Source organism: Stegastes partitus, unplaced genomic scaffold (genome assembly GCF_000690725.1).
Source record: "Stegastes partitus isolate 25-593 unplaced genomic scaffold, Stegastes_partitus-1.0.2 Scaffold826, whole genome shotgun sequence".
Lineage (NCBI taxonomy): Eukaryota > Metazoa > Chordata > Actinopteri > Pomacentridae > Stegastes > Stegastes partitus.
Window position 1 is genome coordinate 151,951 of NW_007578557.1, and position 27,661 is coordinate 179,611.

The following is a 27,661-nucleotide window of genomic DNA, read 5'->3' on the forward strand; positions in this document are numbered from 1 at the left end:
AACCCCTCCGCACAAACCAGTGGGTGTGTCAAAGAGAAGCACAATTACAGAGGAGAAGGGAAGAGGTGGAGAAATGACCACGGATGGGGGAAAAAAAACAGGAGGAAGAGCGGCAAAGAGTGTCAGTCATGTAGCTTCTAATTTTGGTTCTGGCTTGAGCGCTACTTTGTTCCACCACAGGCTTTTATGCTACGAGCATGAGTTGGCTCGAGACAGACGGAGAGAGACACAGAAGAGCTATTGAATTAGCCAAGACCACACTCCACACACAAATACAATGAGCAGGAAAGAGTCGGGTTAAAAAATAAACTTCAAGCGGCGCTGACTATTTTTGCATGTACGCCAGCAAACAATAGTGTTTGTCTTGCGATGCTCTAAGTAAGCGTCCCCCCCCACCCCTCCTCCTATGACTGGTTGGCTTTTTTAAATTTAATCTAACATCCTCGTGAAAGATCCACACAGCCACAGTAGAGTATTTTTTTAAAAAACGATCTCCCCAAATATGGATAAAAGAGAAGGGCCTGCATCTTAGTTGAGTGGAGAGCACAACAAAGGGATCTCGGGCTGGGATCCAAATTAGAGGAAAGATGAAGATATGAAAGATCAAAAAACCCAAGGAGGAGGAATGAGAAAAAAGGGAAAAGGAATTGGCAAACACTGACATCCAGCTGAGCCACAGAGAATCAAATTTTAAAGGCAATATGAACCGGAGCCACATCGCCAGTAACTTACGAAGGAAATAATAAAAAAGAAGATTAAAGACGGAATCAAGAAGAGTCCACACAAAGCATAAGTGTATATATATCTATATATATATATATATATATATCTTCATTTATTTTTAATATTTAAACCCACTAAAAGTTGTAAATACAACTTTTGAATGAAAGGCACAGGAAAAATCAGACAATGCTGATATAATACTCGAAAAGAAAAATACAGTACAAAAGTGGACAGTTACGCATGAACAGATCCCTCCAGGTTGACCGTCCTCCAGACTGGGGAAAACAGAAACATATTTAACACAACAAAAGGAGGGAAGGGTGGGAGGATTCAAAATCAGAAATCCATTAGCCAAACTCGTCTTTATTGCTTTTCCTTACTGGCAATGGTCACATCAGCTCTCCGGGTCCTGCAGAAGGCCAAAAAAAGAAAAAGAAAAAGCAACCGCTGTGCTTTCTAGTTTCCCCCGCAGATGGAGTAGCTCATATTAAGTTGATTATTGGCCTGTCTGTTGGCTGTGCTACACAACACTCCACTGGGCATTTAGCATCTGATTTACAACATCAAAACAGTTGACATACAAAACATATGGAGCCAGAGACAGGATTTTAATTCTTTTTTTTTTTTTTTTTTTACTTCTTCTTCTCTCGTTTAAGTAAGATCTCTCGTAATCCATTACCAAATGAGCCTATATTTGTGATGATGCTTTAATTTGTTGGTCCACTGAGTGTAAAATCAACCCAACCTCTAAGTGGTGCTGAGCGTTTAAATATTCAACACAAATTTCTAGTCTGCAAAATTTAAAAAGTACAGGTCAGACGCCGGTTCTGAAGCAAGAAAAGTTAATTTTTAGGATGTCTTCATTCCCTTTAATACCGTTGACTTGACTGAGCTCGTTGCACTCAGTGCAAGTGGGACAGGTTTGACAATGGGGTTCATTCATCAATTACAAACATTTAAAAAGAGAATCTGACACTGGAGGCCACCACGATGATGTTTGTGACATCTTCTTTTTGGTCAAGAGTTTTCTGTCTTGTTGAAGAAAAACAAATCTGACATTCGGTATGGCCAGTTTTTTGTCTTAGACCTCCGGATTTGGTTCCTAGAAGAAGGATAAAAATCAGTATGCAGGCCTGAAAGCTCATATATAAGATTGGTGTTTTTGGACCGATCTAGTGGGGAACAACTGGAGGGAGAGGTGCCGTCTCTGTACCGCTCGGTGTTTTTAAAATTACAAATAGCCTCTTTGGTATAGGCACATCTGCATCAAGGGACCACCAATGTCCAATTATCGCCTTCTTTTCTCCTATGTGCAGCTGTCTTACTCTCTCTGGTTCCTAATAAAAGGAAAAGAAAAAAAAAAAGGAAACACACAAAAAAAAGATGATTGCCACAATTCTGGAACCTGGAAATCGAGTGATTGAGTGGAGTAGCAGGAAATTATACTTATATAGCTGTCAAGGGGTTTTCTTTTTCTCTTGAATTAAATCCAACCCCCCCCCGAACCCCTGCCTCTCCCCTCTACCTGCCGGAGCTCGGCCTTCCCTGCTGTCTGACAGTCGGAGATTCATGCTACCTCCACCTTCCCTGCAGCAGCAGCGCTACAGAGGGGGAAAAAAAAAAAGTCATGGCACAGCAAAAAATGTAAACGCACCAATCGACTTAAGTTCAGCCCTGAACAAAAAATAAAAACACCAACAAAAACACAAAAAACAAGATATCATGTGGGCCAAAAATAACAGCTGTTAAGATTCAATGTTTAAAACACAACAGATCTGATGGATTGAGGTGTGAACAGGAGGATGGATGTGGTCAGGGCTGTGTGACGTTGCTGCTGCTGCTGCCGTTACTTGGACGCTCTGGTTTGCGTTAGCCTGGGTCCGGTGAAGGATGCGTTTACCAGAGCCCTTTCTTGTCTCCCCCCCAGAGATGGCAGCCCACCCTGGGAGGGGAGAGGTTACCTCTATCCCCTCTCTATCCTGGTTCTAACCAGAATTTTGTAGCGCCACACTCCTCTTTCACACGGGAGCAAAGTCAGGTAAAAGCTAGAGCTTTAACAAATCTGCTTTGAAGTTTGATTCTTACATTTCCTGATGCAAGACCTAACACCTTCCTGCTCCAGCGCACAAAAGGGGAACAAATGACATCATGTACAAGAACCAGGGATCTCAAGAGTCCAGAGATAAAGAGTACAGATTCCAGTCTGTCAGTGCGTCGGGGCTAACGCCGACTCCATTCATTACCTGGCCGTGGCAGAGGAGGAAGCGGCAGCTAGCTGTGTGAGGTATTCACGCAGTTCTTTGGCCGCTTGAAAGCGACCGTAGCGCTTTTTGGGTTTGGTGCACTCGTCCAACAGAGCCTCGAGTTGTCCATCTTTGGCTATGTGGGCGGGCGGGTCGTGGAGGAGGCCTCCGGTGGTGCCCCGCCACGTAGCGTACCGTGACAGCAGGTTCTGGCACACGGCATAGTAGTTGTGGTCCACAGTGACCCTGGAACAAAGGGAGTCCTTGGAGAAAGACAGACAGGCCTCCCTGTCGCACTCCTCGAAGCGGCTCTCATACCACACGTCGTAGCTTTCTGGCTTGTCTGCAAGGGGGACAGAGACACAGTTAAATGAATGCACTGCTATAAATACTAATAATCATAAAAACAGAGTCGATACTATTAATAGTTGTAGGGTCACAATATTCATTTTTCAACATGACACTAAGATATGTAGGTCATGAAGTCATAAAATTTGGATATTTCATAGATCAACATGTATTTTTATATTATTTGCATACATTTTATTTTGTAATCTTTTGGCTTTTGTGCCTTTATTTCTAGTGACAGTGGCGATACAGACAGGGGAGGAGGATATGTGATGCAACAAACGTCCAGACAGACAGACAGGAGTCGAGCATAATTTCGGTTTTTGCATGTGCCTTAACCGCGGAGCCTGCCGAAGTCTAACTTGGAAGCTTTTCATGGCTTCTCTCTTTATGTTCTAAGAGCATTTCTCTTTAAGACAACTGTTAAAATATAAAAAGCAATACACTGGAAATATAAAGCCTAAGTGATGACAATCGCATCCGACCATGAAGAATAACTATTTTTTTTTAACAGTTTGTGCAAATTATTACCGGAGAATTCAACCTTAGCAGAAGGTGACAGAACCAAGGTGCCACTTTTGACATCCCACGGGAACTTAGAGGAAATACTTTTTCAAAGCACGAAGCCAAACAACTCATTGACAGTTTCATTTGACAGAAATGAACCACTTTCCAGATTTATTGAGCAAATAAAATTCTTTCTCCACCTCATTTCACATTGCTTTTTTTTCTCTTTAGAGGATTGTGCTTGGGAAAGCAGGGAGCCAAGAAAATAACCTGGAATGATGAGAGCGCTATTGGTTTGTGCATTAAAAAGCAGATCAATAACATTGTTGGGAGGGATGGTGGTGGTGGTGGGGAGGGGTGCACCCAGAGGATGCAAACACATAATCAGTGTATCAGCGTTGTAATGCACTTCTCCTCTGGCTCATCAGAACAACTCAATCAAACATCCAGCGCTGCCCTGTTAGCAAGGGGCCCCTGTGGCCCCCCGAAGAGGAGGGGCACATCAACCTCAATCAGTGTGGGTGATGAAGATGGATCTGCCTGTATATGCATGCCACAAGCGCGCACCCACACATATAAAGACGTACGCGCCAAAAGCAGCAAGGTGAGGTGAAAGCAATTAATGTTTCTGCACTGGCCATGCATCACACCTCAGCACTGATTGACAGATGGCATCAGGAGAGTGTCCCGTTCTTTTTCGCTCACACTGACGAACACACACACACACACAGCAGTCAAATAGCACACCTAGAAAGTACAAGAAAGTAGGAATGGGTTCACGCTCAAGGACGAAGATGAGCGCAGCAGAAAAAGAAAAGTACTTTTGAGATTCAACTAAAGGCTAAAAAGAAGCATGAGGTCTATTTATTGGCACCTCAATCCCTGAAGCTCTCCTCTTCCTGTAGGCCTGAGTGTAACAAAGCTAGAACATTTCCAAAGCAAACGAAATCATTTCCAATTCAAATGAGTGGAGAGCAGCAGACCAGGTAGGTTTGCCTAGCCTTACTCATCTCCTGCGTATCTGGTACCTTCCATGTTAAGGAGCTCAGGTCGGACTTGTATACATTCTCCTCACTCCTCTGCCTTCACAAGGCTACACCGAGAAGGGACATTGGGCCTGAAATGCTTGTTAGCGTGGCCTTACTAGTGGCATTCAAGAGTACGAGCCGGTTTTAACAATGCATGCCAGTGTTAGAGACCACTATTGAAAGTGAGTGAAAGAGAACAACCGCGTGGATGTGTGTGTGTGTGTGTTTCAAACGCTGTTGCATATGTGTGTGTTTGTGTAAGCCGGCGAGCAGCGATCGTGTCGGCGAGCGAGGAGAATGAGAGTGAGTGAAGTGTGTGTTACATTATACAGCATGTGTTTCCAAAAACCACTGGGGGTGAAACCATCCTCAAATGCTATAAACTCAATGATGGGGAATGGCTCCTTTCGCACCACTGGACTGTGCAAACACAGCACACGGCGCGACCTGAACATGGCATGCGTTTTATCTCGCCGAAAACCCATTGCATCAATATGGATGCTCCTAACGAGAGGGTGGAACGGCGCGCGGCTTTCTGCGTGTTTGATTTGCAAATCAATTGGCCTCAGTTAAGACTGATGAGATTCGCATCACACACTTTAGCTCGCTTTCAATCTCGGGCTCTAATTGCAGGGATTGGATTCTGTGTTTGCGAAACCTTGGGAAGTTACCGTGCTTATTTCCTACTGCTGTCCAACACATGGCCATGACCTCGTAATACTCATTACCGCCGTCATCCCTCTTTTTTTTCCCTGCTGCGTCCCGGCGCTTGGCGCACACACAAACAGATCCGGGCGCACAAACACGCAAGAAGCAAATAAACTTGAGGCTTAAACTCTGAATGGCCAGGGTAAGCAGCTTGAGTTGTCAAGCTCTAAATGTGTCGGGCAGACAAAGGGAGTCTCAACCTGGATTGTGCTTCGGGACTTGCAAAGGGCTTCGGTGACAGGGTGGAAAATTGCAGCTTTTAGCAATAAGGTAAATACACACACTTTTGAGAATGCCAAATACACACACACACCAGCATAATCACACCGAAAATGAAGCACGAATTCAAGGGGGGGGGAAGAAAACTACAGGGCATGTTGGAGCACCTTGGCGCGTTGAACATCTATTTGCGGTTCTCTGGTGTCAGATCTTGTAATCTGGCGAAGCGGCACTTTATCTCGGGATAAATTCATCACAATATTTCCCCTCCAACTATAAAAGTACATACACACGCTCCCTCTCACGCCCACATCCAGACGATTGTTCATTTCCGTCATAAGGCACAACGGTGGAAGCTCAACACCTAGCGACACAACAGTTTATCACTTTAATAGGATTTCTGCAGGAAGGGACAAATCCAAGAGCCTGACTAGGTGGTCGTCCCTTTCTCTGAAGTGGGCCCTGGAAGGGAGACCGAGGGGCAGGAAGCTGCTACGCCGAGTGTGTGATGTATAGCTCTCTCTGTCCTTGTTATGAGGTTTATTCTGAGAGGCAAAAAAAAAAAAAAAAACTAGGGCAGTGGAGATGGCTCGTTATCCGAACGATCTTTGCTTTGATGGGGACGTGCGCGTTAGAGGCAGAAAGGGTGCTGGAGGAGTATATTCTTAGAAGAGAGGAGGCTTCGAGCATGTGCAAATTTGCCCATAGCTGTCTGTCCCTTGAGGCCTTTTCCTCAAACCTTCATCACAGCCTCGTCAGCTACAGTCGGCAGCTGTAGTTCTGACATCAAGCGCTGTGTTTTCGAGAAATTCCAAACAGTGGTCAGCGTTTGACAAACCCCGGCTGATAAAAAGTACGAACAACCGCTGCACAAGTAGTTAATTAATAAATACAATTATTTGGTTAGATTAGACTTTTAACAGTTTGAGCGAAGCACTAATGACAGGCCCATGATTTGTGCTTGAAGCAGTCTTAAGTATTAATGTAGCTACTGTACTGTAGAAATGAGCAGCAATTTTCTTCTTGAGGTGCTAACGTTCAAAGGTGTCATACACATACATGTTCGTGAACAATGAGGCATTGTCATGGCAACTGAGAGGGGGGGGGCCTGTATTAAGCAGTACTCACAGACATGTGGACGTACACCCACACACACCGAGCGCATATGCGTTGAGGAATTGATGGACAGTGCCACTTACTCTGCTTGATCAGCCTTTTGTCTGCCACGAGAACGTTCTCCGCGTCAACAACGATGACCTTTCCATCACGAGGGCCGACCGCAAAGTTATCAAAGCTGACATCGAGCAGGTAGAGGGCGAACTCAAAGTCATTGTTGGTGAGCTGCTCGGCGATGTCCATCAGCTGGCGCGCTAAATCCACCCGCTTTTCCCACGGTGCGTTGTAGAAGCTCCACAGCTCCTCGCCCACGTAGTTGACGGCAACCACGCGCCCACATGCTCCCAGGTACTTGGCGAACGGCCACCCTTCGTCTGACGGAAAGCTCTGGGAAGGGAAAGCAGATGAGAATGGAAAACAGACTTGATTTAGAAACACAGATAAAAGAAGTCAGGCTGTGTAATGTGGAGTTGGCTGAAAGAAAAACAGAAATACCCCATTGGCTTTGAAAAGCAAAGGCTAACACATGAATTGCAAGAACCTTCACAATGTCAGACAATATTTGTTTAACTTGCACAGAAATCTGTTTCTCAATACAGCAAAAGAAAAAAAAAAAAATCCCAGACACCAAACACAAAGATGCTGTGTGCAGCCTTAGGTAATTTTTGATACACAATTCTAAGCACAATAGTTGAAATGCTGCCAAAGGATCACGTGAAACAGAGCCAGCACTGGGTATAACGGATTAAAATTAATAAAAGCAAAGAGCCAGTTTGTGTTAAAGCCCTACAGCTATGAGCTGATGTACGCTGCTATACTCAGTGGTTCCAGAGAACTGATGGGACGTGATTTGTGGTAGCAGCAGTTAGCAGGAAAGCCTTATGTGTTGTGATGCGGGGCGATTTAAACTGCTGCGTGTTGTTGTTCTAACCGGGTTAATGCAGTTTGGGCATTCTGACAAGAAACCGCAGTGAATCACAGGTTAAAACCGAATAATAACAACAAGGTAATCCAGATAGCGGGAAGTTACGCCACTGCTGAGGCACAATACCCTCATCTCACTCCGATTCATTCTCCTTAGAGAGGTCGAACAAATACAGGACCATCATCAGCAATCGCTCAGAATCAAGTGGTGACGTCTGTCGAGGCAGAACAGGCAAACATGCACGTACAAATTAACATGGAACTTAAATGAGTTGAGGTGAGAAGCAGCTGCAATTGGCAAACGTTCCAGGCTGCTGCGGGACTGGATTCTGTAAGTCTCATTACTGCTTCCATCTCTCTCCATGTGCTCAAGTGTCTCACACTTTCCCTACATCCATTTCTTTTCTCCGGGTCCATTTCATTGCCACAGGCTGTCACAATGGACAAATTAAAAGAAAATAATGGAATGAAATGCCCATTTTTGCAGACACATGAGTTTCGCAGCAAGTGATAAGCTCCCATCTTTTACAATAAACCCCCTGCCATAGGGCTCCATCTTTTATAATAAACACCTGGCCATATGCTAGTCTAATGACAGCCCACAATTCCTATGTAACAAATCTCTCCTCGGCTGCTGTTTTTGGCAGGCAGCCGCCACGCAGACACAGACAGAGAATCGGGAGCACACATGTTTCGCAGCAGCCTCTGTAGCCCTCCCTTCTGAAACCCAATCGCTTTAGAGATATGGCACACCATGACACTGCAGGTAAGGTGTGAACTACTATGACTGTTGCGTATCGCTTTACACTCATGGTAATTCAATACTTTACCAGCTTTCAATTTCTGTCGAGAGGGTGCAGGTTAAATATGCATGGCTGCCCTAACTCCCTTTAAATTTTAATGAAATACAAATTATTTAAAGACATACATTTTAACCCCCCCGTGGGCCACACAGCTGCTGCATCTGAAAGACAACAGCTGGATCCCAGCCACATAAAGACTGTTGGACTGAGGGGGTGCGTGTGACAAAGAATCCATTGCTCAGTGAGCTGGTGACCATGCACCAATTTGCAGGTTCACTTGTGCAACAATTACTATTGTTGAGGCATTTCATCTCAAGCAATCCTCAAACTATGCTGTGCAACAAACTGAATTCAATTCTGCATAAAGGGTAGGGCTGCCTCACAAGGGGCCCTTGACTGAAACAACCTTGGAATAATGTTAAGGACAAAAAAAGAAAATCAAGATGTTTATACAGTGACTCACAACCCCACCAAATCTACACAAAACAAACTTTTTACAGTCTATCACAGTCTTCTTTTAGGGGTGTAAAACCTTAGGCGTATCTCTTGTTCCCATCAGTTTTAAGAAACATCCACCTGGTAGAGGGAGGACAATGATAAGTTGCACGCAGCGTTTGTGGAGCCCATTTCCCTGAGGTGACCCAATCAATTGTGGGCCAGACAAAAGTCTGTCCATGAAGCACTACTTGCTTCCTGCAGCCTGTCTGTCTGTCGTTGCTCGTCATCGTTAGACTTGGCAATGACTCACCCAAACTTCTCCAAAAAAAGAACTCTCGCCTTCAAACTCCTTTGTTCTGCATTTTCTGATACAACAAACTTGACAGGAAGAGAGATCTGCGGAAGTAGATATGTCTGAAAAAGTGAAAAGTGTCACAAAGGATAGCGGTGGGCTGACTGCACTCCCAAACGCTCGCTGGAATGGAGACAATTCCAGACCAGTGAGACACTGCTAGCCAATGGGCATGCCTACATATGAGATTTTGGGATTAGCGACTTAACGGGCTAAATATCTAAAATGGCTTTCTAATTTCTGAAGTTAGTATAGAACGATTAAGTTGAAGCTGGATCAGTTGGTGGTACATCCCTATTAGGCCCGCCTCCCTCTGACCCAAATTCAAACCTCAGATCGCTTTATGTTGCTGCAAATCTAAGCGGCTCTTGCTCTTGTTGACAAAACTTAGCTTGTCCGATGTTACGGCTAAACCTGCTTTGTAAAACACCAGCTTCCCTCTCTCACCCCTGCAGGGAGGAAGGATAGATCTGGGGAAGGGGTGGCGGGGGCAGGCAGAGAGCTAGAGAGGGGAAGAAGAAGAAGAAGAGAGAGAATGCGATGGAGACGGCAAACAGAAGAGACAAACAGAGTGTCTTTCACTTCTCCGCTCCAGTAGACAGGAGGAATAAACCAGCAAAGACCTGCCTGCTAAACACATCTCTCTCTTTGTTGTCAGGTTGCAGCCCTGAATAGGAGCAAAAGTAGAGCGACGGCAGATGGGGGGATGGCTGATGGGAGGGAGGAGAAGGATGAATGCCCTACGGCTACTTTCAGACACTGTCAACGGCTGTTATGAGAACGCCTTCTTGTCTGTCTGGCCCTCGTCCGCACTTCTTAACATAGATGTCGCTCATTCACGGCGCTGACGGGCTCATTGCACTGCGTCAATTACCGGAGTCTTAACAACTCATACCTTGGTGCCATTTTTATGAGCTTCCTATATTTAAGGTTTATATGCAATAAGTCTAAAGGGGAGAACTACTGAACAGTGTAGGCTGGCACACTGAAGTGGGCACCTGAGCTTTAGGATTCAAACTCACCTATTGCAGAGGCTGATAAATACTCCACGTGTCCCACCAATCATTCTCCCTTAGCGCTCTTTAAACGGTTACTCTGCAGAAGTCATTAACGTCCGCAATGAGGCGTTGAGGGTGGGTGGGTGGGGGGATAAATTGGAAAGCCCAGCCTAATATTACATCCACTGCACTATCTCTGAGCAGACCTAGGAGGTACTCTGTCTGTGTGTGTGTGTGTGTGTGTGTGTGTGTGTGTGTGCGGGGCAACTGCACAGGTAGTGAATTTTACCAGTCGTCTTCCCAATCATGTTACGCTATTGAAAAATGCTGAGTGTGCAAAAGTGCCAATGACACATCCCAGCAACTTTTACAGCTTTAAAAGTCTTATCACTTCTTGTTCCTGTCACTGGATAAAAAAAAGCTTTTATCTCCTGCTTAGCAAAACCTTGAACTTATAAAACATGGCGGCAAATGCTACTTTTTTTTCCCCCTCCACACCCCTGTACAATTTTTCCGCCCCCCCCCTAAAAATTTTTTCGCCGTGTTACAGAAATAATGAGCTTCTCTCAGAAGACAATGAAAGCGAGGGTGGAAAAGAGACCAAAACAGAATCTTCTCATTAAAGACGACCTCACAGCGACTTCTAGGCCCAAGCCTGACTAATCTAATCTTTAAGGTTGTGCCGGTGCACTACAGTAGCACTGAGTTGGGGGAAAGGGAGGGGGCGATATGTGTGTTTGTACTTTCACTCCCTTCTCTGTAATACAACAGACACACTGGCGTCCTCTTGGGGGGAGACTGGAGTGGGCTGAAATGAAACAGGGCCACAGACAAATGGGCAGCCTCTGGAGAAGAGGATGAAACGAGTGGAGCGAGAGGCACAGGAACACACACCTGCGTCCTGACATCTGCTGACAAAGGCATGCCCTTCTACTGGGCCACTCGGGGGAGGGCGTGGGCGTGTGTGTGTGTGTGTGTGTGTGTGTGTGTGTGTGTGTGTGTGTGTGTGAGGGTTCGAAAGAGGCTCCTTGTTTGTGTGTTCATGTGAGCCTATGTGTCTATGTGAAACTGTATCCGAGTGCATGTGAATGAGAACATGCAACGTGACCAGGGCTGATAACAACCTCTATTCAGAGGCCGAGTAAACATGAGTGGCTCCCAAGATATTGCCTTGGCTAGCTTGCAAAGAATACTGGTCAATCAATCAAACACACGCAAACATACTAACACACACACACACATACATGGTGGACAGAGAGCTGTGTTTATGAATGCAAGGTTTAAAAGGACCCAGCTCCCTTCATCTTACAACCGCAACTACTTACAGCAAAAAAGGAAATTAGTAGTTTTGCCACTGAAGTGCTTCATGTGCGCAGCTTGTTAAAGCCCCGAGCAGGGTGTGGTGTAAATTCTCAACATTTTCTGTCCTCAACAAAACCCCACCGCTTCATAGCAAACAAGCTGGGACAGGACTCGTCAAGAGTCCAGGGATCAAACGGTGAAGTTGAGGAAGCGTGGCGGATAGACGCATTGAGACACAACAACAGCCAAAAAAAAAAAAAAGAAAAACGTTCAACTCTGATGTTGCAAAATGAACATTATTCAGCCAGTTTATCAAAGGGGCTTAGCGTTAAGAAGCAGTCACATCTGTTCTGCGAGGCTGGAAGGCAGGGGGCTGCCAAGCTGGACTCTGAAAAAAAAAAAGCACGTTGCTTTTCTGTGCAGCTCTCCTGTTGACCTTGTGTCTGGAGGATGTGTGGTGAGCCCCGTCTGGCATTTTGCTGGCCATTCAAGTTTAAAATCCAGTCGGTTAGTCCGCAGTGAGAACTCAGACCCCACAGGGGAGTCAGCCTTAACGCCTCATCCTGGCACACATGGCGCTGCTTCTTTCTTCTCCATCTTGCTCGTCTCCTGCTGCTTCTTCTGCTAACCCTCCTTTTTCCCCCTCTCTCTCTTTGTTCCACCCCCAAAAACCTGCAATACAGGGCAATGATGCTGTCTGTTCTAGACATGGAAGTTAGGAACTGCCTCGTCAGAGCACCGAGCTGAGGTGTGTATGTGTGCCTGTCAGAGAGGGAAAATCAACAGTAGTGAGAGACTGAAACTGTAAAGTCTACGTCTGAATTTAGAATAGGCCTTGCCTCTTTCTTCATCCAGGCTAGACTGCAGAGTTACAGCATATTATTAGCAACCGTACTGGGAAACAGGAAAATTGCTGAATTAAGTTATTGAAAGAACTGCTTGGTTTATGTGGCAAGTAAGAGTTCACGAAAACAGAAAGTTCAGATGAGAAATCAGAACCAAGAGGTCAGGCCCAGATCGATTTGACCATGTATAGTTTGTTTGTGCAGCACAGACGTAAAGAGCATGCACATGATTCACTAAGCTCCGCTGAGCATTGATAGAAATGGGTTAGCTAGGTCTTTGTGTTCTGCAGGTCTCTGCTCTGGAGGGAGAGAATGAGAGCAGGATGAGGAATGGGAGCAAAGGACAGCGCAGCTTGGGGTTGCTGGTACACACTCCACCGCTAGCTGATAGCTGAAACCCTTTGCCGACCTGAACCCGAGCCACTGCACACAGAGCCACCTCATAAATCCCTTCCACTGGAAGACGAGGAATGTATTAAGTCATAGGCAGTGGTGTTGACTCAGTCTAGGTGGTATTGCCGCCCACACAGCTGAGGAAGAGCCCAAGTGAAACTTGGCCTCAGACCTAAGGGCTGCGGGTTTGAGGCCTACATCAAGGGTTGTATATTTCAGAGCAGGCGCCAATTAGCTAAGGGCAGCCGGGTGGCATGGTGAGTAGAGAGACTGTCGTCACTGACCCTGCACTTTAACCTCTCCGCAGAGGAGAGGACACACAGAGAGGACTTCCTCTACAAGAAGCAATTTACTATCTCATCTCATATGCTAGCAGAGACTTAATAAAAAGGGGCAGCCTATGACCCTTAACATCTAGTGAGAAGTATGATTAAAGAAAGGTGCTTTAGCACAAGCAAGAGTGAAAATGCTAAAAACTTGAAGATGCTACAGTATATCCCTGACCTCTCATAATTTCTCTGACAGGAACCAGGTGCCTGATGCTTTAATGCAGTGGGCAGTTTTATTACTGCAGGCAAGCTGACGTGCTAAAAAGCATATTCTTGCTCTAACATTAGGCCCGAGGCTCTCCAGGGGAAAAAAGCACAGTAAAGAGCTGCTTGTTACCGATCCATATTGGCCATCTTAAGGGGCCCAGCGAGAGTTGTGAATGACCCTCTTGCACTGCAGTACTGTGCATAAGGTAGGTCGGAGTGCACGCTGTAACAGTAGGAAGCTGAGGGGGGTGTTGAGGGACAAATCTAAAAAAGGAGCTGGTGGGTGGGACAGGAGGAGGAGGGGGGGGGACTAGCCACAGGCATTTACCTAACCAAACACAGCTGTCAGGCGTGTGTGTGTGGATATATGTGTGTGTGTTTGGAGAGAGGGAGAAAGAGAGAAAGGATTATGGTAACACAAGCAGTCTGGCTCATTCAAATGGGGGGAAAACACCACAAGGCTCTGGCTTGTACAACACACACTCACACAAACCCTTCGCTCCTCTCCTCCTTCTCTTCTCCCCTTTCCACCAGGGCCTCCATCCAGCGAGGGCAGCCAAAAGAGGGGAGTCGGGCCCAGATAACTCCCTGTCTTATCCTAACAGGATTCAGTCTGTATACAAAGGCCTATAAGAATAATGAAAGGGGGTTTGGGAGCACTTGAAGCAGGGTTAAGCGGCGTACACAACCTCCTCTCTTATGTGCTAAGAGCGTCACAATCCCCCCAGACCCAAAAACAAAGGTACTAATCACAGACTAGCAACTTAAATACTATTTACTGGCGGACCTCAGCCACTGAGCCGGCCTTACGAGACAGAAGGCTCTTACTTAAGCTGGGATAGCATGCAGCGTGTGTGATTAAATGAAAAGAAATAAATAAAACTAAAAACAAAACAGGTTTTGATCCTCTTTGTAAAGAGGCATGACCCAGAAAACCAGACCATAAGATTGCACAGTTTTTCCCGCACAGAAAACATAAAGGCTCAAATTCTGTGAGTCTTTGCCAGAACATGAATATATGGACACAACAAGACAGTTTTTTTTTCTATTACTGTAGAACTTTTATGAGCCATTCATAGTTTAAGAAAGTACTCATGGTTTTTTAAATACTTGACCGCTGTAGAATACTTGGTATTATGAAATCAAGCACTACCACACACTCTTACAAAGTCTCTGAAAAGCAGGAATGTTATTGAACTGCATTTGACTGTGAAGAGCTTCTTGGTTTTCTCACTTTTCAATTAACATTTTATGCACCAAACTGTAAAAATAATTTGTTTTTTTTATGGCACGATAAGGTGGTAAGTAAAAATAATTTCTTGGCCTCTGAAAGCATGCTTTAACACCAAATCACTGTCACGTTTTTTCAAATTTTACAGTTCTAAGATTACTGACTCATAGCTGCCTACACCAGCTATGAGTCATTTAATCTGATGCATTAAAATTTATTTTTCTATTAAAAAAAAATAAATCAAGGCATAGCGGGTCACAGTTGAGGGACCACCTTTGCCTCACTTTGTGCAAGAAAAAAACCCCTAAATTTATGCTGTTTATTTTGGCTAAGCTTCCCAAAGTGACTAAGCATCGTAATAGATTATGCAGAGCTTCATTAATCAACAGCACACCAAAGAGGCATCCCCACCATTTACAAAAAAAAATTCAAACAAGCTACTAGTGTGTTTGCTCTCAGCGCTGTGTATGCTTGCTTTCACATTTGCATTAAAATACTAGTGTCAAAAATCTTAGGAGGAATAGGAGATAAGGTCATCCATCTAATCTTTTCCTTCCGTCTCCTCTCTGATTTGGTATCAGTGTCAGATGTCTGTGTTCTAGGAAAAACAAGACAGCGTTACGTGAGAGGCTCATGCCTCCTGAAGAGCGTGTCTCCTCATCAGGTGAGGACGAAAGTGTCGGATGAGGAGGCGGATCTGTTAAAGGTGGGGAGAGGACGGTAACGGAGCGGGGAGGGGTGTGTGGCGAGTGCACAGATTTGAGTTTAGAGGAGATGAGAGTACCGCTGACTGAGTTAACCCCACAGGCCTGTCACATCCTATTCTCAGCTTCACTGAGCAAGACAGGGCTGAGGACCAAAAAGGGTGCGAGTGCAGTCACATGCTTCTGGCAACCTCACCAAGCTTAATGATTTGGAAGGGAGGACTAGGCTAAATCGAACTAATTTAAGGCTGGGCCAGATCTACTCCATCAAACACAACCATCACCTGATGAACCAGTGAGTCATGTAGCTGGAGGAGAGAAGCCAAGGATGGCAAATAAGATTCCAGCCATTGAAATGAGAAGAATAAATTACTCACTTCCCATGCAAACCAAGTTATTGTTGAATAAGAGGTAAAAATTAAACAGCGTCGTGTAAATTCCTCCACTTGGCAAAGAGACAACCCCTTGACACGAGTAGATTCATCACAGTAACAGAGAAACCTTTCCGGGCCAACTTAACAGCATTGGTGAGCGGAAATGAGGGGAAAACTGATTGAGTTGGATAAGGTGCCTCTCTTTGCACAAGGATTTTCTTGTTTGGCTGTCGTCATTTTGTCTTCCAAAAATATTTATTCCCCAAAGCCAAATTGTGTTCCACGTGACAGAGGAGTGGGGGTGGTGTGTGTGGATGCGTGCACGCTTGTGTACCACAGAGCACACAGAAAACGCATTGTTGGCCAGCCCCAAAACAACACAGCAGATTGTTTCCCACTGACAAAGAAGGTCTGGTTTCTCATAGTGAATCAGGGCCGATTTACTGCCTGTGGCTTCAAAAGAGTAGAAACAGAAGCCCTTCTAAGAGAGTGCAGCTCGCTGAGCAGACAGGAGAAATGATATTCGCATTATTTAAAAGCATAAAGCCAGAGGAGAGGAGGAAAGACCCCTTAAACCATCACGTTGTCAACCAAAAGCAGTAGGAAATCATTTACGCTAAATCTTGCCCGCTTAAATTAAAAAAATGAGCGATAGTGGCCTCGTCCAACTCGCTGGAGAGGTATTTCACTGCAACCAGGCAACATGAAGCATGGTTTTTGACCTGACAAGAAGGCGGCGTGATAAATAGTCAAAATCAGGATCAGCTTACATTAAAGAACGGGTCATAAAACTAAGCCCACATTCCTCTATCTTTTGTTAAGACCAGTCCCCACACGGCAGCACTAACCTCTGGCAAAGGTGTTGTAGTACAGCACGTCTCCTGTTCAATCTCTATAGACGCTATTAATTCTTTATGGTCTACTGCGGCCCAACCTTGTGTATAGGGTCTCTCAGTCTCTTGGCAAATTTTTCTCATCTTTTTGAGTTCAGTGATGCTGACGAACAGTCGAGGTACTCAGGATCTGTGACTCCCCGAGATGCCTGGCACATTTCTTTGTGCTATTCATCCACACAATCCGTGCCCACCATCTGTTACCTTTGGCCTGGTGCACACACAGCTCCTACAGTTCTTTCTTTTGCCTTCAGGTCACAAGTTCACGATGAGATCAACAATTCATGAGTCCCTGTAAACATATAAAGGCGACGTGGAGCGGGATGGGGGAAGAGGGCCGAGGACAATGTGTGTGCCTGATGTGTTGGTGCAAGATAAGAATGGGGGTGATTCACCAAGCCTCTGAACTGTGGTATAATGGCATTAAAAAAACACTGATGGAATTATCCGTGGAGCGTAAACAAGCGGGACAGAAAAAAAAAAAAAGTAGTGAAGGACAACACAGTCAGAAAAAAAAGATGGAGAAAGGAGGGAAGGGGGGAGGGCCGGCGACCACACAAGGCTAATCAGATTTTATAGATTGACCAGTCTAAAAGGCTGATCTCGCCTTTTGTCCTCCGAAATGCCTGGAGGTGTCCGGTCCTATGTGCAGGGGGGTGGAGGTCAGCACAAGTTATTGAATGTCTACACGGGCCAAGACCATTGTTGTTCTGTCCCCCTTATGAGACACGGTCAATGCCAGATTGAAATTGAAATTGATTGGCTGCCTGTAAATCAGATGGGGGGGGGAAGTGCTTATATTATTTAGAGTATGGCTGCTTTGACATGCAGAATGACACGACAGAGATGGGTCACGATTTTACTCCCGAGCTGATGTCAGAGGCAGACTGTTGAGCTTAGGAAGCGTCTTTTTTGATTTCGGCGACAAATGCTATTCGTTCATCTATTCTATGTCGAATTAAAGATTCTTCTAATGTTTCAGCACAATATTATTATGGGACTTATGGGACGAAATGTATCAAAAATAACACGCTCATCAAAACTAAACACTGAGAGTTCCAAAAAATCGCATAGTCGCGTAAATCTCCTGGGTTTAATTAGTTTCTTCAAGTCGTCAATTTCAACTAAATCTTGTTTCTTTGTACCGTAATGCTAAAATACAGACGTGCATATAGGCCAAAATTATATTTTGGAAGATTAGTGAAAGATCAAGAGTGCCGGCCCGCGAGAGATTTCTCCACTCCAGTCACCCACAATTGACGAGAATCCAATGGACACGGACGTATGTTAAAATTAAAAACAACTTGGACCATTTACAGATGCATCCTTGAATAATTAAAAACTGCCCTACATATAGTGTTAAATATGCAGTATTGCCGCCAGCCAAAATGTCTCATTTTTTTTTGGAGGCCACAGCTCTTAAACCCTTCTCTATTCTAAGCTGAGGAATATTCGTGCTCCAGATAGTGGGCGTGCAGTCTTGATGTAGCCTAGAGTTTAGGGAGGGTGTTACGGCTTCTCTCAGATCTATGGAAGAGGAAGGAAAAGGAGGATTCCCACTCTGTAATTTACTGGGGGCTTTGTGGGCCAACACCCTAGCTTGCTTTGTACTGATGCTCTGATCCTCCGAGGGTAATCCAGGAACCGTGCCTTATCAAGAACTATGAAAACACCTGCTGCCACAGATCACCTGACAGAAACCTCTTTATCCAGAAGCAATATTTTCCTCAAACACTGAAATAGTCATGCATCACTCAGAAAACTCTGCCAAGGCTCAAACAGTGTCACAGACAGAGGCTCCTTCAAACCAGGTAAACACACAACATTGAAAAAAAGTTCTTTAAAAAAAAAGACACAGTACCTGTAGTACGAGTGGTTCCGGGTTGAATGCCAATGTCATAAGCAGCTGCATTCTCTCTGTGTCCTTGAGGTTCTTTAGCAGGAAGCTGCCTGAGTCCTTGGTCTCAGCATACCTGCGGACCACGCGGTCCAGCAGTCTCTGAGAGGGGCAGTGCACAAGGTCTGACCAGCCCTCCACCACCTCTGGAGTGAGCAGGCGAACGTCGCCGTTGATCCGAGCAAACTCAGTCTTGTACATTGCCTGAATGAGGTCACAGCGCGGCCTGCCCGTGGCCCTCTTGCAGATCTTCTGGTCTATCTCGGCCAGCTCCTGGTTGGAGCCGAGCCGTTTGAGCACCACACGGCGAGTGCCCTCCCTGGGCTCGCCGTACTGCGCGAAGTAAACATTCTTGACATTGAATACGTCTAGAAATCGCAAGCGACCCCATGTCTCGAAAGAAACCTGGCCGTTCATGAACTTACGGCACCAGCTGGTGCCAAAACAGGCGGGACACTTGTTGAGGTTGATGAATCGTCTGTCAGTGAGCTCATTCTTCTGGAAGGAGGCGAACAGGTTGTGGGTGTTCATCAACAAGATGACAAACAATCCCACCACCAACAGGAGCTTCAGACAGCGGTACAGGCGGCCAAGTTTGAGAGGCAAGAAGCGCAGCATGGTGGGGACGGGGCAGGGGCTGGGGGTGTTGAGGGACAGGGAGGAGGAGAGGTATTGAGATGATCGTCAGGGAGCTAACCTCAATGCCTCTCCGTCATGGTGTAAAACGGGTAGCTTCTAAAGTGGCAGGAAGGGGCGGGGTTGGCACAGCTGCCCTGTGCCAGTCTCTGGCAGTGGCCAGTGCTTCATGTTCCCTCTTCCTGGTGGTAGTGTGCAAACTTCAGCCAGCAGTCCTGCAATCAAGCAGAGAGAACACAGAGAACTTATTACATCAGTGAAAATAAAAAAGCCACATTTCGTAACACCTAAATTAGCCATTAGGTCATTGATAGCAATTGAGAAAGGTTTATTTAATTTTTCTTTTCACCCGAAGTCCTAACATGTGATATTTCCTATAAAACAAAAAAAAAAGTGCCTTCTCTGGCATATGAAATTGTCTCACAAATTTGAATTGCTTGGGTCATTTGAGAGATTTCATTACTTTTTCAGCAGAAATGAGATGGCCCACAGCCAATGCAATAAACCTGCCTGTGCCTCTTTGAGCTCTTTCTCTTTGGGAAATCATTTCTTGTATAATCCCCCAGTATAAGAAAAATAAATAAAAGTATGGAAAAGGGGGAAAATAAGGTGTCAGTGATCGAATTAAGAGGAAATGTACAACATCCTCTCCTAGTATAAATAAAATGTGCTGCACTCTGAGGATGATTCCTCAGAGGACCTCCCTCTGCAGCTACACAAGTATCCATCACTTTTCCTCCGATGCACAGCACAACAACTCGCCGCCTGCATACCTCAACAGTTACACCGAAGCTTGAAAGTCTTGATTTTGTTTCTCTCGCTTCAAATGGAGGAATCTCACTTTGCATTGTGAAGAGAGTCATGCTGTGCAAATTTTAACCTTTGATCAGAGCTGCCCTGATTCGTTTTAATCGTGCTTTGAAGCCGTTTCTTTGAAAATGGCTTGTGTCACTAAAATAATGTTTGTGATCGAGGGGGGGGAGAAAAAGCATCTGTGAATACTTTCACTAAGCATACTGATGTCAGCAGAGAACAGAATGGTAGGAGCTATGCGTGGAAGACTGAGACAAAAATGTAGAATCACAGTACAGGAACAAAGCTCTCAGAAAGCCCCCCCATAGTCCGCCCATGATGAAGCCATGTTAGACCCCCCAATCAGCTTTTTAGCAATGAGTTTCATAAGACGCTTTAAGAAAGACAATGACTCAGGCCATGCAAATTAGCCGTCCTCAATTAGAGCTCATTAGGACATGCCTATTAGGACAGCTGACTTGAGAGGGCATGGCTAACGAGCAGGCACACTAGTGTGATTAGTGCGCGTGTCGATGGCTTCCTCGCGTTTCGCGTTCAGATCGAAGCGGCAGAAATCTGGAAAGACACAAGGTCTAAAGGCAGCGAAGAGTCTAGGGGTTGTGAGAGATGTGCGCCTGTGGAGTGACAGATAAGAGCTGAATACACCAGTTATTACCTCACACCTCTGTCTGAAAATACCTTGAGCAGATCAGGCCAACATGACTAATGTAAAAATAGACCATATCCAAATAGGAGAACTACAGACAGCTGCACTACATATTTTTACAGGCCAAGAAAAATGATTCAAGCATTTTTTTTCTTTCCTCCCTATTCCCAACACAAATCTAGAACCCAGGCAACGTGACTCAACGTAGCAATGAGCATTTGATTTTCTCTTCTGTACCTGAAACAAGACATAGATAATGATAGTGACTGAGTTACTTCACATATTTGAAACAGAGGTGATCTTTCAATCACGTTTAGGCTGCATTTAGAAAGTGTTGCAATTTCCTAAGACATGAGGTGGCATTCATTAATTTGTCATGATAATGAAGCACAAAGATCGTCATTCTAGGTTTGAGAGATTATCACTTATAGGACATTTTTTGCATATTTTGTATTTTTGATGGCCACATTAAGAAGAGAAGCAAAAAAAAAAGTACAAAAAGATCATTCTGTCATACATTTCGTCTGCAGCATTTCGCTGAAATAAAAAAATCTCGAGAACGACATAGGGCTGGCTTCAACAGAATAGCTCCGGTGTGGTAAATTAACCTCAGTCCATTCAGAACGAGGGGAAAAAAAAGAACACTGTGATTTAATGGTTTTCAGAAAATACATTCAAATTTTACAATATATTCATATTAAATTGGAAAAAGAAGAGAAGTTGGAGGATAGGAAATAAGGCAAGCGAGTGTGTGACAAACCCCACCAAAAACAACAACCTCAATAGGAGTCAGAAGGATGTGTGCTTTGTGCCTTTTACCACAGGGAGTGAGAGAAAGCTGATTGCTTGAGGGGGGAAAACTGAATATCCCGTCGTTTTAAGATCTCGATTCAAGTGCCATTTAGCATCTGACACAGGCAGTCAGGGCACAGACGTGACTGCAAGATCTTGGAAGCAGACACGAGACTTAACCGGGATGAGCGAAGGGCTCGAAGAGGATGAAACACAACCTCGGCAAAGGCCAAGAGAATATTCACCTCTTCATCCCTGAGAGAAAGCAACCGAGAGAAAAAGGGCAAGCTGGAACAAGCCAGGAAAACAAGACCTGGACACCACGGAGTAATGAGATGCACAAGCTGGCGGCTAACACGGGGAGGATACATGGCCGCTGCTTCTTCCTCCTCTTCCTTGCCAGACGAAGTGTTAGACCACAATTACCTATGGAGCCTCACCTGGATTATGTCAATAACCGTACTAACTGCTTAAGTGAAAGGAGAATTTACACATGCATGCATTTTCTCTCCGTTAATCAAAGACAACCGAGGTGTTTAAATACTTAAATCTGCCACCTATGGCTTATCCTTGATCCTGCACTTTTGTTTACCACGACTCTACACCAATTGATATGCTGCTAGATTACAAATTTTATAGCCTGCTGCTGCTGCTGCACGCACAGTAATGGTGTGAATAAGATGAAAACATTCAGCTTTATTGGAAGGATGACATGGTAATTTAAGACGGGGATATTTTTCCTTGGTAATTACCCAACTAGACTGCCTCTTGCGAATTTTACACCTGCAAAACCATTTATTTCACTCCCTCACTGTCTCTTGCTGTACGCCACCCTGCAGATGCGAGTTATTTAACAGGGCTTGAAGAGAGAACGGCAGACTACGTAGGGCTCTGTGGCAAGGTTGCCTACTCAGGTTTTTAGCGAGGGCAAAGTTCACCTAAAGCTCTAAATGAAAGCCAGATGCTCCGTATTGTAACACAGATGTTACCCACCGGAATAAAAGGGCACTGAAATATAAAGCCGTGTTTTCATTCGGACAAACCTCATTGTGCCCACAGAAAACTTGTGTTTCAAATTAGCCCTTCTGCTCCGTTCCACCCCCACGGTGCCTCGGCGAGGAGGAGGAGGGATGCACAATACCAAGAGGAGAAACCTGTTTAGAATAAGCACCAAATTACCTCTCATCATACGCGGCCGCTGCCAAAAGTGGGGTAAGAAAGTTTTTCAGCGTACTCAGTCTACAAAGTACAGCGGTGAGCGTTTCGAAAGAGAGGCAAAGAAAAGAGGGCAAATCAAAGGATGCCTGACTCCTCATGCATGGGAGATGAGTCTCGCATTCAAAATGTTCCAAGTTTGGCAGATGTTAAGAGCCGCAAAATGGCTCATTACTGGGACAGAAACGGCACAAGATGAAGCAATAGGCCCCATGTTGGCTTAAAACAGAATGACAAAGGTCGATACAGTGGAAGATGACATGGTAATATCCTAAAATTTCTACTTTTATTAAACTTAGATTTTGACAGAAAAAAACTCTGATAAGAAAGACTGATGTGAAAAGGAAATTTCCTTTTTGAACACTCTTTTTCCGCAGCTCATTGTGTAAAAACTGGTTTCAGATAATGGTGTACGAGGGCAAGGCTACTCTCAGGCTAACCCATTTCCTTCACTGCACCTGAGGCTAAACTTCATTATGATATAATGAAGTCAAGCCACACAAGAACATGCTTGATTAATTCCACTGGAAATGCAAAGGAGACTGCAAAGTGGAAGTGCTAAAAAGGACTGAAATACAGTGGAGGAGTCAGAAAAAATAGAGCGAGGAAAGAGATATTTCCAATGTATAACTAATGGACAGCAAGATGAGAGAAACTTTGAGATATTGCTCTTGTGATTGAAATGACTGAAAATAGATCGCTTGAATACAGAGTAGCAGGTTTTCACATCTGAATGGACACACACAAACACACACATGTACGTGTCTACCCCCGAGACTGCCGGTATTACCACGAAGCCCTACTCAAAGCTCGGAAAAAGCCTCCTCTAGCTGGAGAGAGGAACTACTGTTGCCAAGGTTATCGACTGAGAGAGTCAATAATGTTTGATCACAAAAACATTCAGCCACAGCCGGATTGCCTCAGTACAGCAAACACGTAGCCAGTGATGGATAGATACAAATGACAGTAACATTCGCACGCCTAATGGAAAATTGAGTCCTCAGAATATAAGCACCAATTAGCAGCATCCCCACAATGAACATTAGTCCATTCATCTCTGGCCCAAACCAAATGCTAGAGGTTTTAATGAGAATATCAATAGTATCTGCTTTGCGCCAAAATGACGCAGCTGTTTAGAAGGACGCGAAGATCTGCTCTGAATTCCTCCAACTGATAACATGTTTGTTTAATTCAAGCAGCCGCACGGTTTCACAAACCTGGCGTCTCTCTCTGCAGAAGTTTGAAAAGTTGTCACACATTTAAATCTCATGTTAATGCGGCTGCAGAGCAAACATGTCATCCGAGTGAAGCAGCACTCGAAGTGATTAAAACAAGCTGTCAAAATAAGTTTAAACAAAAAAGAGGGGGGAGGAAATCAAATTGATTACCTGACATTTCAAGGCATTCCTAATATCACCTCCATCTGCTGTACGAGCTGCGCTATCCGAGTGATGATACGCCGAGTTTGGAGGTCAAAAACAAAAATATACTGTTCCTGTGGGAGCTTTTAGGCTACGATTACAAGACGTTTCCCCTGCTGAGCACTCAGAAACATTCAAATCAACCACCAGCTGAATGTCTTAAGTGTATCGGGCTCTTTTCATAGTTCCCTCGTCGACTAACCTTGCAGAAATGCTCCACAATTAGTCTCCTGCTTTGGAAAAAAAATTAATTCTAAGCAGCCCGTTCTATTCATTAGACTGTAAAGAGAAATTCCTCAGGACTTATTACGAGCTTTATCTGGACCAAACAGTACGACTGTTGTGGTAATCTAATTTTTTTTCCCTTGAAGAAATCAAGGGCAGAACTTTCTAAAGAGCCTACAATCATTAATACGCCACAGAAACCTCATGGTCAAGTCAATTTAGCTATTATTCTAAATTATGCTTATATTTGTAATGTCTGAGCCTTCATGTCTGGATGGTGAACCTGTTACTGTTAACACCCACAGGGAAGGCTAACAGACAGAAAACCAATCTGAAACAAGCAGGCCAACTAGTAACCTGTTGAGATCAACTATTGTGCCAATTAGGTGGGGGAAAAAAAAGGAATATTAAAACGTTAACGGTGCCCCCGGAAATAAGATACCCTTCTTGACAACAGTGTTGTTGCTATAATTCCATATGATCTGCATACAAATAGGGTTAAAGGGACCGCACGTTCTCGCCTATCGTTGTGGAGATCAGAGCAGACTCCGGCTGATGACACTCCACTGCGGTTGTGTGCATTGTATTATTTCGACACTAAGTTGTGTATAGGGACATGTAATCAACATGGCTATCTCCTCTAATGCAACTGCAGACAAAGATAAGAGGGCTAATTAAAAGGGCAGCATACTAAACGTTCACAGATAGTTCCGCTTCAACAAAAATGACACCACCAACCAACACTAATAGCGGTAATAATACGCTTCCTGTCGCCGTACAGAGGATGCGGGCATCTGATAAGAGAGTTTGTTTCCAACAAAAAAGGGAAAAAAAAACACTGACTACGAGCATTTTTTTTATCTTATCGTTGAATCGTTTTCTGAGGTCGCAACAGTGCCGCTCAAAGTACCAGGCAATGAGCAACTGAGAACCCGACTGGACTTTTATTTGCTTTATTAAAACTGCCCGGCTGTAAGAACTGCCCTGAAATGTTTCCAAAGTGCCAGCTCCCGTTTCTACAGGACTCAGTAACAGCGGCGGTACCAAACTGCATGGAGAAAAGAAACAACTGTGAAACAAACCTGTATGACTTTTCCCTCTCCGGGGCTGTAGTAGTGAAACGGTTAGCGCTCAGTTCATATCATTCTTCAAAGTTGCAGCTACTCACGAGGCGGATACTTTAAATCACCGCCGACGGTATCTAAAGCCGAGAGCTGCTTCTTCAAAGCTCGACGAAGATCTCTATCAAGCCGACTCACACGGGCTTCCCATTTCTAGCTCTTAGGTATCTAGCCAGCTAGCCTGCTAGCTGCTGAAATAAACAGTTGGGATGTCGAGTCTTAACTCTTCATATACCGGATCTTTCCGACCGGACGACGCGGTCCTTGCTCACAAAGCACAACGTCGTCCGCGTTGCGCTCCAACGTCCATATCTGTCCGCTTATTGTGAGTCCCTTTACGGTCACGGAATTGCCTCTTTTCTTGTTCTCCCGGGCAGCTGCTCACTCCTCTCCAACACCACAATGGGTTCTGTTTCGACTCTTTTCAACACCAGCCTCTTTGCTCTTTACGACATCCGCGCTCCGTTTACGGCCGCGGTTGCTAAGCGATTATTCTAATATTGTCTCGTCTGGAACGCCGCCCCCTTTAGTGCAAAGTTTGACCAAATTTCTATTTATTTCTCATGTCTTTGTTTACCTAAAACCAACCTATTATGGAAATTCACAACATATGGTAAAATTAAAGTTTATTTTACATCAGGAAGCAGCCCAAGTTAAAATCGAATGTAATTTAATGTAAACAGGAAGTTAAAAAAAATGCTGGAATGTAAACACAAAATTGTAGATATAAACTGTTTGAAGTGTTATGGACACCCCGTTCGGACTAAATCTGACAACGTGATCAGTTTAAAGACCACACAACTGTAACAGGATCATTAGCTCTAATTTATTAATAATTTTAAGTTAACACTGTCTGACTCATAAACCTACTGTGCATATATATCTAAATACACATACATATATATGAAAAATATATTAATTCTTACTACACATGTAGACCATTTTTCTTAATTTGCACTATTTTTAAATTTCAGCTAATGATCAAACTTAATTAAAAATACAATTAATCCATTAATGCAAAACGACTAATTGATTAATTAGCTTCTCATTAAGGACTATGACTGATTCACTTAGAGCTAACGGGAATATTCAATGTCCCGGCCTCTCACAGGCTCCAAGGAGCTTCAAAGTTGCATTAGTTTGTATCCTCCGCCATCTGCTGGAAGACTAGAGGATGACACACAGCACAATGTGTGCTATTTTTAATTGTTTTCAAAAATACAAGACATATTTAATGCCTCGGCAAAGACATATCTAGGCTACATAAGCAGAAGAATTAGATTAATTACATTCATTTATTCATTATAGAGTTTCCTCAGTTCCTCAGTCCCTGTTTCATTAAGTCCTTCATTTAGAAGATAATATTCACGGGTGGGTGGATGTGGGGGTGGAGTATTGTTTTTATATTTTTTTCTTTTATTCCTTTTATTCTGTGAGGCACTTTGTGCTACATTTCATTTGTGCGAAAAGTGCTATATAAATAAAGCCTCACAGGCTGATTGATTGAAGTCATTAAATGTGATTTATTTTGCTTTTATAAGTCAAACAAGCTGTAGTTTGGCTTTTTAAGACTATGCTAATCAGACATTGCAGTTCTTAGTCCATGTGTGACAAACAGCTTTGTATTTCTTGATTTGAAAAGTTTAAAAATGTCAACATCTATTTATTACTTCTTTTTTTTTTTAGTTCCATAGGTGGGGCAAAAATCCATACAGCTGTGTCAGTCCATGTCAACTCAGATTTCAGAATTCAGGAAACATATTGCTGCACCATCTCAGATTTTCTTCAGTCATCATGAATGTATTGATTGAGGCCAAAAGCTTAACATTTTCAAGACATTTTGCTGGATTTTGAGAATTTTCCATTCTTCACACAAATTCTCTCTTTTGAATAATAATTTTAAAAGGCACATCATACTTGTGAAGCCATATTTAGGATTCCACACATCCAGAAATACAATTACAGGAGCCGTGAAAGTTGGTGACAACACAGACAAAATTGTTTTCAGTCAATCCAAACAATCAAACAGCTCCAGCAGAGGACAACTAGGATTAAAATGACTATTTTTGAAGACATTTAAATTATTGGTCCATGTAATTGGAAAAAAAAAGGTGCAAAGTTTTTAAGCGAGGGTGGAAGTGAGGCCTTAGAAAGTTCCTGTATATACACGTATAATAATTTCTACTAAAAATACAGTCTTTGGTTGACAC

General features: G+C 44.1%; 1 protein-coding gene across 2 annotated transcripts; it reads right to left on the minus strand.

The window, feature by feature from the left end:
- Window positions 1-790: 790 nt before the first annotated feature.
- Window positions 791-25,849, minus strand: dipk2ab (divergent protein kinase domain 2Ab). 2 transcript variants are annotated; one of them, XM_008292717.1, is made up of 4 exons: window positions 25,687-25,849; window positions 18,547-19,433; window positions 6,976-7,279; window positions 791-3,309 (listed from the first exon to the last, which is right to left on the minus strand). In XM_008292717.1, the coding sequence occupies exons 2-4, from the start codon at window positions 19,198-19,200 to the stop codon at window positions 2,963-2,965; spliced, it is 1,305 nt and encodes a 434-aa protein (XP_008290939.1). In that variant the 5' UTR covers window positions 19,201-19,433; window positions 25,687-25,849; the 3' UTR covers window positions 791-2,962. The 2 variants fall into 2 exon arrangements, with proteins under 2 accessions (XP_008290939.1, XP_008290938.1); XM_008292716.1 differs by having other exon boundaries at window positions 25,413-25,849.
- Window positions 25,850-27,661: the final 1,812 nt, after the last annotated feature.